The 12,146-nt window shown below is 35.1% G+C and overlaps 2 protein-coding genes across 2 annotated transcripts in view; both read left to right on the top strand.

Moving 5' to 3' along the window:
- LOC106053117 (collagen alpha-1(XIV) chain-like) overlaps window positions 1-12,146 on the top strand; it is a 230,872-nt gene that overhangs the window by 35,544 nt on the left and 183,182 nt on the right. The gene's annotated exons all lie outside the window — the stretch shown is intronic.
- On the top strand, window positions 151-5,792 carry LOC106066538 (beta-1,3-galactosyltransferase 1-like). Its single transcript, XM_056010691.1, has 2 exons — window positions 151-275; window positions 4,142-5,792. The coding sequence occupies exon 2, from the start codon at window positions 4,191-4,193 to the stop codon at window positions 5,304-5,306; it is 1,116 nt and encodes a 371-aa protein (XP_055866666.1). The 5' UTR covers window positions 151-275; window positions 4,142-4,190; the 3' UTR covers window positions 5,307-5,792.

Here is a 12,146-nt window from a genome sequence, read left to right as displayed (position 1 = left end):
CTATTTCTAGTTTTAGAGTAGAAGTTGAGTTTTGTGTTTATTTCGTTTATAGGTGCCAGTGTTGGAGTTGTATATACTGATTTCGAGTCTATGCTAGTGTGGGTGTCGTTACCGTCTCAGAAATATATATATTACAGTTTTCAGTGTCATTGTCAAATTGGCGATCATCTGACGTCTAACTTTACTATTACCGAGGTTGGCAGCTTTGTGACGCCAGTCGGTCAGAATCTGGTGGACTATGAAACCAGGGTGACAAGTTGATAGCAGTAGCAAAGGTGCTTAAATAAACTATTGAATAATATCTTGATATAGATATTATATGTATATCTAATATATATATATATTGTCTATTTATCATCCTCATTGTACATACCCATATATCAGTTTCATACACTTAAATTCATTTTTTAAAATTTAAAGTTTCTCCAGAAATCTTTTCTTACATTTTGATATTTTTTTTACGTCCGGTTTACGCTCTACGAGAGATAAAGTAAAGAGAATTTTACTTTTGATGTATTTATTAATCTAACTGATGTCTATATTGCGCGCAGTTGTATCCAATAGTTGGTATCAGTCATGTCATTAAACTTGTAATAGGTCTAGACTAGCGATATTAACTCTGTGCGATAACAAATATTTTACGAATTGTGTTTGTTTTTAGCGCGTTACATGCTGTTAGCTTTCTCAATGCTCTATGAGCCTATCATTTGTCTGGACCAGTTAGAAAGTTGGAGGGAGGGGGGGGGGGGAGAAAGAAGGGTGCATCTGGGTGATCGCCTTTTAAATGCATTTATAACGATCGGAATACGAACTCGAGAGTTGAAACCTCTTCAACCACCTCAAGCCGCTACAGTAAACACTATGCGAGCGAATCGCTTATAAAAACAGAAGGTTTTATAGTTATCTACTCTTGTTTGCTCTAAAGCGGAGACCTACAGAATATAAAGAGGAATAATTCAACTTATACCACCACATCAGTATTAAGTACAATTTCTTTCTCTTGTTCGAGATACCAAACAAATCTAATTAATTGCTATTGTTATCCCTTGAGCAGAGCAGAGCAGATGATGATAAGGTCATCTGGTTCTCTGGCCAGCACAACCACTAACCGCCTCTACTTTCCCAAATTTTTCTCTGCCAAGTATTTGTTTTTCCTGATTGACTCTGGCAGTGACGTAGCTAGGATATAAGATCCATAGTGCGGCAGATCCTCGTGATGACCCCTCTATAAAAAAAAAACGAAATAAAGTAGCGACAAGACGTGTTCTTTTTTTCTAAACTAATGTATATTCAGGATTAAAGTATTGCTAATTGTCATTTAATCCAAAGATTCTTTAAGCAAATGTTTCGTGATTTCTTGCTCGTAAAACTATCAATAATTTTATAGCATATAACCACAGTTACCGCACTAGTCAGAAATATGTAAATAAAGATAATATTAGGAAATTAAACATTTAGCTGATACCTTTTTTTTATTTTATTTTTTTTTTGGTTTACAAAACCAAAGATTTCAAACATGTATGCATTTCAGATATTTATAGACTTATGAAGAAACTGGGACACACCGTTGAAGCATAGTTCTATGTAGACGAAATTCATTTTTTGTCAATGGACCTCATTCACCAATCGTAAACAATCAACATTTAGCCACGTGGTGCTCTATCTCTTCTATATAATTTACGATCTCATGTTTAATTCATGATGGTTGTCACGTGACAGTTTTTTCCATTGTTTTATCAATAAGATCACGTGACTAAATGTTGTTTGTTTACGATTGGTGAATGAGGTCCATTGTAGCGAAATTTTAAATACAGTAGCTTGTCTTTGGTCATGTATGTACAATGTTATTTTTACTGAGAAAGTTTGTCCTTAGTTTGATGCCCCTCACCACTCGATGCCCCAGGCGGTCCACACCACTCGCACCTGGCTAGCTTATAGCACCACTAGAGGAGGAGGATTTGTGCTAATTCGTCCTTGTATATCAACAGGCGGTGTATCTTTAACTTTGTGTGGTTCTGAATACTTCATTATGTATTGTTTTTGTATTTAAAGATTATGGGTAAGTGTTTTATGTATAATCGCTACTTTACTTTCAAGTCTTCTTTCCTGAAGTGTCTCTAAATTTAATGATTTTAGTAATCAAATGTGAATATTCGTTTGTTATAAATGTCATTGTTCTATTTTATGTCTGCCTAGTTTCTTAATGTTTTCTTGAGTCGAGGGGTCCCAAACTGAGGATACACAAATCTATTATTGTTTTTTATTCTATTACTGTAATAGAGATATTAAAAACATTTATAATCTAAACTAACGCATCACTTTATAAGTTTTATGTTCTTATCCTCCACACCGAATCAGAAACCCCCATGATGAGAATTACTCCCATAGAGCACGTGAGAGGAAGAGGGCATTGCGTTTTAAGGTTGCCTTGTCGCCGTACAAGGACAGCCCTAATGTCGGACATGTACCAGATTTCTCTCTATCATATCCTTGTTCCGATCGTCTTTCATGCAGAACTCAGCATTCATAAAGAATGTGTTCTATTGTCTCGTCGTCCTCCATGCAGTGACGACACCGTGCGTCGTAGTTCTCCTTCCACCGTCCGAAGTAAACACCAATTGAACAGTCCCCGATTCGGAACTGGGCTAGGACGGCCTGCTCTGCACAATTAAGTTGCCACCACGTATTTTTTGTGTCTGGTCTACCCATTGTCCTGTAGAGCTCACGACCCTTATCAGAAGAGTCCCAGCCATCGTACCAAAGCGCCACCAATCTTTTGTCGGCCAAGGATCTTACACTTTGGTATGTGCACGGTTCATCACGCACGAGAGCCGTCTGGACCGCGGTTTTTGTGAGGTGGTCAGCCAAGCTGTGGCTGATCACACCACAATGAGTGGGCACCCATTGTAAGATAACGTTCACACCGAATCGTAATAGACGCTCCCCGACCGTGAGGACGCCTAATATCCTTCTGATACCTTCTTCTATCCCGTCTAAGGCCTCTAGTGCGGACATCGAGTCGGTAAACAAGACTACGTCGTTGGCTGGCGCAGCCCGCTACGTACTTTTCCTTCCACCCAGTCCAGTGCCTAGAACATTGCCTCCTGTTCAGCCTCGAGGCTGCATTTTACCTGGCAGGGTCTCATGAGTCTCGTCTCTTTCGAGATTGTCAGAGAGTCAAACTTCCGCCCCACACCCAGCTTTCACAGTGCCCTCGAGCGTCTGCACAGAGCCGACTGTGTAGATAGTAGTCACTCTAGCTGGATACAATGCAATAGTTGCATGTAGTAGCCGTGTAGGATCATTCTAACTTGTTACCCCTGGGTTAAGTAGACCCTTCCGTATCGTCGGCATGTCGGGAGCCTCCATCGGGAGAAAAGAACCGGACAGGGAAAGAGCATCCGGCTCCACCGGCAGATTCATCTCTCTGACCAGCCCACGCGCCACATGCATGAAGCAGGGCCAGTTTTTGAGATGTCTCCTGCCCTCCAAGTTGTCGACCAGACTTCTGAGTGGGCATCCTTCCTCCAGCTGCATATATCTCTTGTGAGCTAGTATGACGGCTAGCTCGCAGCGCTATTTCAACGGTGGCACGTTCGTCATGATTTCGCCAGCGGAAAATGGGCGTTGTCCGAAATGTTCCACAGATAGTCGTATGATCAGTATCTAGGCACCATCATACTGTTGTCTTATTGACCCCTTTCCACACAGTCCTGACTGACACACTTTCTAACCTGTTCACCAATCTATGTACAATTAAGGTCAACTGGTCATTTCATACACATTCACACACAATACACTACTAGTCACACTGTAACAAACACACTTACTATTACAATTATCTCCACCAAAAACAATTATTTTCCTTTTCATCACAGATTCCCACGTCAGCTAATCAAGCTGCAAGATCCAGTTTAGAAATAAGATTCTTCCTTTACCATATTTTTATTTTTCCAATTACTTTCTTAAAAAAAAAACCTTTTTGTGTTATTAGACTTACGTCAATTACGGTATTTTCTCATATCTTTATTCAGCCAAAGAAACTAAAAAGCCTTTTATCACAATTAGATTTATACATTTAACTTTTCTTTTAAACTTTTTCAGTAATTAATGCTTCTTTTCACTTTTTTTTTCATCTCAGGAATACTAGGAAATAGCAGGAAGTCTATCAGGAATTCAGGTGCATTGAAATGCTTTCAAAATGTTCCACGAGTATGAAAATCGTCACGCTCGTGTTGGTAATGATTACTGTGCTATTGAACTTTGTTGTTTACGACTATATAAATGCTGTAATCATTGCCAACCAGAATACAACAGGTATCCTAAGTCAATCATTTCCATCGAGCGTTAAACGTTATTTAGCTAATTCTGTTGGAACAAATGATTCACTATTAAGAACAACAGCGACGGAAGTATCAACAACTTCAACACCATCGACACGAAAATCAGTCCAAGAAAACGACCCTATATTTGTGATAAACAATCACAGATTTATATATAAAATAGTCCCAAAAGTGAATTGCTCAGACTCTAAACTTGTAGTCTGTGTTGAGATCAGTAGAGCCAATAACAAGACAAGGCAGACTATAAGACAGACCTGGGGAAGCTATGCTAACGTCAGCAGCAACAATGCAACCTTGATTTTCTTTCTTGGTTCTGAACATCCATCAACTAACGGTTCTCAATCTGTGCAACATTTTATTAATAAAGAAGCTGAGCTTTACGGAGACATATTGCAGGAAGATTATGTAGACGATTATAAGAACCTTAGTCTTAAATCTGTTTCAATTCTCAAATGGGTCAGTTTGAAATGTCCAGAAAGTCAATTTCTTCTAAAAGTGGACGATGATATGTACATCAATGTCCCATTGCTGGTGCAGACATTAGATGACATTATCAAGTCTAAAGGGAAATATCATCCGTTTATCGTTGGGTACTCGGTTCAGGGTAGTGGTCCAATTAGAGACCCCAACTCTAAATGGTATGCGCCACTTAGTGCTTACAAAGGAAACTTATATCCCAGATACGCTTCCGGTGTCTCCTACGCCATGACTACTTCCGCTGCCAAACTGCTCTACAATGCATCTCTTCAAGTTCCTGTGTTTTCATTGGAGGATGTCTACGTCACTGGAATCCTTGCGGATAAAACCAAGGTTGAGGTCATTCACAATGCTTTAATTAACATTGGTAATCACGAAGTGTCAGGATGCAACTTCAGGAACAAAATCTCAGGTCACCATTATTCAGCCAGTGATATGGAGCGAATTCACAAGGAGCTATATAACACTACAATTAAATGTAACTAGATCTACATTGCAGGAAAAACATAAAATATATGTCACTTAGACATAGACAAAAATGTACAAACTAAATGTAATTCCTTTGGAATACTAACATTGTGAAGGGAATTATTGTGAAGAACTTGTATGAAGATACTGATGTGTATGTATGTGTATGTGTAGGCGTAAAAATTTAATTAGTTTAAACTCGTCATGCATCGCTAGGGGTGATTTCATTAAAAATTTAGTTTTGGTGTCGTTAGGGCTAGGAGTTTCTAACGACACTATAGACAAGCGTGCATTTATAATGACTGTTATAACAGGAATACATCCGCGGGAATGTTTGTTTGTTTTACTTGTTTCGGATGTTCCTTCAGAGTTGAAGATAATTACTTCCTAGTCCAAACCTCCCGCAGGACGACGGGGGATGGGAGCTGGAAGGGTTTGAACCCGGGACCATCGATAAATCTGAACGACAGTCCAGCGTGCAAACCGCACGACCAGGCAGCCATCCAATACTAGGAAATAACAGAAAAGCTAACAGGACTTCAGGGGTAACAAGGTGCAATGACAAGAAACAGATGTTGTTTGTAGCTACCATCAGGCTGCAATTATAAAACCGAGCTTAATATTATCATTATACAAAAAGACATTGTGTTGTTCCTGGGCTTTGCTGTCGTTCAGCGAATCATTTGATCTTTAAATATAATGCAGAACAATAAGATTAGATCAATGCGTGTACAACGGAAGAAATAAAAATACAGCAGGGAAGAAGAACATAAACATGAACAATGGATAGTGGACAGCGATTACGAGGTCATTGTTTACATTCAGCCGTCTATAGGTTTTAGTGCACCGTTAAAATTATATAGCTATATCAATTGCTGTTAAGTTTTAGCCACAAATGGAGCAAGAGTCAATTAAACCTCTCGAGAAATGAGTAAGAACATATTACAATCATCAAAAAAAAAAGTAGATTGTAGTTCGTCGCATTAGTCTCGAGAGACAGATTTTTTTTTCTTTTTTGACATTTCACGTGATATACAGGAGTACAGGCCAGGCATTTGTAAATGTCTGGTATTAGTGTATTCTCTAACGAAACTATTATCTGAAGCTCTCACGCCTTCAATGAGATTACCATACAAAGCATCCTGTGGAAGCTGGTCATGGCGAAAACTTCAGTGCACATTGCTCTACTCAAGACTGTATATTACGTTGTGTTTGTTTTCAAAATCATTCTCTTGCCACTTGTTCAATTTTGTACTCTGTTTCTAAAAGCATTTGATGATATATTTTTGAGAGCATTGTAATATTATTACTTTGAAATGAGTGATTATTGCATATTATACATAATAAGTACATATCTCTATATTTAAATATCTATCTATCTATCTATCTATCTATCTATCTATCTATCTATCTATCTATCTATATGTCTGTGTATCTATCTATCTATCTATCTATCTATCTATCTATCTATCTATATGTCTGTGTATCTATCTATCTATCTATCTATCTATCTATCTATCTATCTATCTATCTATATATATATATATATATATATATATATATATATATATATATATATATATATATATATATCGTTCGATCTAATCTTTGTTCGTCTGGTTAAAAATTTTGCAAACGCTATTTCTTCCACACCCAATCTTGAATCAAGCTGAAATTTTGCATTCTTATTTCTTATTATATCTGACAACACAAGAATCTATAAAAAATATCATTCAATTAGCTCATTAACTAATGGTAATTAATTACTTTGTTTGTTATCTTGAACAAGAAAAGAAATTGTACTTGAAAGATTTTTGGTATTTAGCCGAATTATTCCACTTTTATAGGCGTAAGGTTTTTTAATGTGAACACGATACCATTGACCCAGATACCACCTTCTCCCCCCTTTCCCGTTGTCCCAACTGATGATAATAACTAACACTTGTTTGTTCTGCGACTTCTTTTACCTGACCTTCGTTTCTGGAAAGAAGTAGAATAAGGTTACTGAATCGATTCGTGAAACGATCTCGTTGGCTCTCGCTTCCTCAAGCTGATACGGTCACCACTGTACCAGACAAGAGCTTTTAAGAAAAAAAGAAGACCTTATATTTTGTCTATTATATTATAAATTATAAAGGGGACTAATTCAACTTACAACACAACATCAGTCAAATAAAATTCTTTCCCTTGTTCGATACCAATAAAAATAATTAATTACCAATTGTTTATACACTTTTTTGTAAATTTTGTTTATATTGATTCTTGTTTGTCAGGTAAAAAAAAAGAATGAAAAATTTCAGCTTAATCCGAGATTGGAAGAAATAACGTGTACAAACATTTTACCTGACAGACAGACAGAGTGACATGATGTAAGCTTCTTAAAAAGAGTCCACATCCCCAAAATACTTATTTGGACGTCAAGGCATTACAGCATGATTTCGAACAAAACAACAAAACAACTAAGCAACAAGATTTCTCGTTTTGAACCCTCAGTTCCCTGCCCCTTATTTTCCTGTTCCCCTAGGTTCCTGAGAAGAAATTACACTTAACACAAACATGCACAAAAACAATTTACTGGTATTAAAAATTTTAAGTGAACTATTTTATGTTGAGAAAAATATATTAGTATGTTTATCTCCAATATTCTTTCTTGGTATGCCAGTCTTCTCAGAGTGTAGACCCTTCCTTTTATACACAAGTACATTTGGCAAAGTTTGCACTATGATTTAGTTTTAATTTTCTTGACAGGTCTGCTATTATAATTCATGTCTGGAAACTGCTTTACATGTTTATTGAATTTGTAAGCACAAACTACACATAAATTATTTCCAGTAGCTGTTGGGGACAATTGAGGATGGTGTAAACCCAACATTTTGTAGTCTCACATGTGTGTCAAGAGGGAGTAGAGACTTTTTCGCTTCAACTCTTGTATCCCCAATAAGTGACAAACAAATGTCATCCATGAACATTGAGAATGTTCTATATCTTCTGCCTGGTTGTTTCTGGGGACTGAATTGTTCCATAAGAATGTATGCATTGTTACGAGCCGACACAAATTTTTTTTTTACAATTAGACGCCGAGGCCAACGGTAATGGCGACGTGTTTTGTTGAGGCGACAAACCTGGTCGTTAACATCACAACCACCCATGTATTTGGTGTAGTCAATGCAGAGCTGTGGTGTTGTCCCATCCTTATTTCTTCTTTTCAGGGTGCCCTGGTGTGTTGGATTGTGATATGAAGAAATAAAATGAATGGGTCTTAGGTCCATCCAAACTAGGCATGTAATATTGCCATGTTAGATAAATTCAGACTGCACTCTCTGCATTTTCTTCATCTTTGTCAGTTCTTTGGGGTAAAATTTTCTATTTGTCATAGCAGTTCAAACAGCAAATGTTCCATAAACATTGAATCAAGTGTCAAACAGTGTGACACTATTGTAGAATCTGTCCATATATACGATATGGTTTTTATTTATATAGATAGATAGATAGATAAATAGATAGATAGATAGATAGATAGATAGATAGATATTGGTCTCGCTGTCCGACTCTTTGTCTGTATGCTTCACTGTTTATCTGTCTGTCTGTCTGTCTTTATGTCTGATAGTTATATTAGGTTACGTTTATGTTCATTGTGGTTTAAGATTTGTGTGTTATTTCTTATTATTTTTTTGTTTTCTATAATAAATTAATTATAAATTTCGTGATTATATTAATGGTTTTACTCTAGTCAATTTGTAATATTAGTGTGTTATAATTATCACCGCTCTATATTGTGTCTGCTCTAGTTTCTTGATTTTTATGAGTCCCTTATAGAGGATTAGTGATGGGAACTAAACTAAATTTTTTTAGTTAAACTAAAACTAAGTTTGAACTAAAAAAAAGTAATTAAACTTTTAGTTAATCACAAATTGAAAAAGTTAGTTAAACTAAACTAAGAAACATTAGTTAAACTTTTACTAACTATTTTGACCTTTTTTAAGGACGAAACAGCCAAACATTAAAAATATAAAGCACAACCAATCTCTTTAGCAAAATGTAATAAACATTTATTTGTGCACATGAAAAAAGATTTAGATGTCTTTAATGGGATAGATGTAGATCTTAATAGAATCACTAGAATGATACTATTATAGAAAGAAATTAGAAGTAATTGTCCATGTTCTAATAAGTTGCCTTTAGAAGTAGGCCTAGCCTAATGATAAAACTGCATGTTGACTCAACTAACTCTAGATTCTAGAATATTCTGGATCTAATATCTTCTACAAACGAAATGATCAGAAATATAATCTGGATCTAGTTCTAGCTACTAGACCTAGATCAAATAATTAATATTTTAATCTAAAAATAATCAAAGAAATACTACTACTACTACATTTAGATCTAAAATCTAGATAGAGTCTAACTCTACTATAATTATGATTATAACTAGATATGAGTATTTAGATCTATATACTCTAGTAGATAATACTAGATCTAGATCTAATATAAGATCTAGATAGTAGATATAAGTATGATTATAATAGAAGTAGATGTAGATCTAGTCTAGATTTAGTTAATTTAGTATTAGATCTAGTATAGTGACGACTATTATTAGTATTATAGTCATTATAGATCTATCATCTATGCATCTTAGGTCTTAGTATAATAAGTAATCTAGATATATCTAGATCTAGACTCTAATTCTAGAATAGTAGAATCTCTAAACTAATAGTCTAAATAGATCTAGTCTAATAAAGTAAAGTAATATAGATTTCAATTAATAGATCTATATTATTGACTTATAATTTTAAATTTACATCTAGATCTAAGACTAAGACTACTAAGAGTTAGACTCTACTTAAGACTAAAATAATTAAATATAGACTATACTATAGATCTAATAGTAATAGACTAGTCACTAGACTCTAACTCTAGATCTATCTAGTAAAAAGTTTTAAAATAAAAAGAGTCGACATTTCTTTTAGATCTATAGTAAAGCAAAATTCTTTGCCTGCAGCTATACAGGAACACACTGGTGTTTAATTAATAAAAAGCAGAATTAATGTAGATCTATAGAAGCAAGGAATTATCAGAATTTATCAAGCAGCGAAACTTGCTAGAAATATAATAAACACGTTTATTTTTCTCGCCTTTCAAATACCTTGAATTGGCGGGAATAGCGACCATTATAGGGTAAAGGTCAAAAGGCTTTCTAGTGACCTGTGCACCCTCTAGTTTATTCTCCTCTCTGTTATTCATTATTTTTATTCTCCAAATTACACAGATCTAAATATTTATTGGTATGTGTGTTAAAAAAGTTTGTAAAATTTGTAATTAAACTTTTTAGTTTGTAACTAAAAAAAATAATTAAACTAGGATTTTAACTAAACTTTTTTTTTTTTAATTAAACTTTGGCCTTAACTAATTTTTTTTAGTTAAACTAAAAGTTAGCAACTTTTTAGTTAACTTTTGCCCATCACTATAGAGGACTCATACTTTAATACTGGTATAATGGCGTGTTATATTGCATTTAATATTTCAGTTGTTTTGGTTTATTTGTAAACATCTCATTTATCAAAACGCTCTGCTTTGTTTTGTTCTTAAATACTTTTGTTGATATGGAAACTGGTGTTTACAATGATGCTATTCCTCTTATATAAATATTTGTTTTGGACGCCCATTTCGGGCCCTCCCTATTTGTATTAGTCTTTTGTGTTCATTTAGGGGATAGTATTACAGTGTGCAGATTTCGTATGAGTAAATACATGTATTAGGATAGGGATTTTTGTGGATATGTTTTGTCCTGCATTGTCAAAAAATGTGTATTATTTATTGATTATTGATTTTCATTCATTGCGTGGAAAACCTTATCGAATTAAGAAATAAGATGTATTTTTACTTGCTCCAGTTAATCATTGCTAGTTACTAATTGTCATAAGCAGGTATTGCGAGAGTGAATAATTTACCTCTTTGTTGATATTTTTGTATGAAGCAGTTATACCTTTTGTTTAAGTACTCCCAGGTTATGAATGAGCTTTGGAAGGTAAAAAGTCTGCAGAGATGTAAACTGAATCTTTTATTCTTCCTGAGAGAGTGAGTGTCAGTCATTGGGGTTTTGCTTTTTCTTGTACTGGTGTTTATTTTAGTTGTTACAACATAATGGAAATGGACGGATTTTCGTTTAGCTTTTACGGATTGTTTTCTATAAACTTGTAATTTTATGAAATATATAAAAAAAAAAAAAAACTTTTTGCTTGTTATTTTTTAATATACATTTCATATCAATAAGTGTTTATTAGTTTATTATGGATCTACAGTAATCGTTCGTAAGTAAACCCTAATGAGCCAAGAAAAGAACATGAGACTTATGTATCTAGCTGTCTGTAGAGGGTTCTGTACGTTTTTGAACCAACATGTCAGTTGTAACGGATGTAGGTCCGAGTTGTGATTAATGTATTTCTACAGTACCTTTAGAATAATCCTAGATGATTGGGTGTACTGTATGGGGTATTTTAAGAAACATGGATCGTCATAAGAAGGATCAATGCGCAGTAACTAAATCCACGCGAGATTTACAACTAGAAGGAAATGAGAAGGCCGACACACTCGCCAAGAGTGGGAGAACAAACTCACAATTGTACTCTGCACTCTATCCAGAAGAAATGAAGAAAATAATTGTAAATAAAATAAATGAGAAATGGACGAGCTCTCATGTGAATCACAAGAAAGATGATGCTTACTATAAGATCAACAAGTATAACGTCTAATCTTTCGACTCAGGACCGGACACAACAGAATGCGATAACACATGTACCGGAAGCTCAAAATTGGAACCAGTGAGGTCTGCCCATGTGGAGTGTCACCAGAGAATGCCGA

The sequence above is a fragment of the Biomphalaria glabrata genome, chromosome 14 (assembly GCF_947242115.1).
Source record: "Biomphalaria glabrata chromosome 14, xgBioGlab47.1, whole genome shotgun sequence".
Lineage (NCBI taxonomy): Eukaryota > Metazoa > Mollusca > Gastropoda > Planorbidae > Biomphalaria > Biomphalaria glabrata.
Note: the sequence above shows the minus strand (reverse complement) of the source record. Positions and strands in the feature narration are given on the sequence as shown.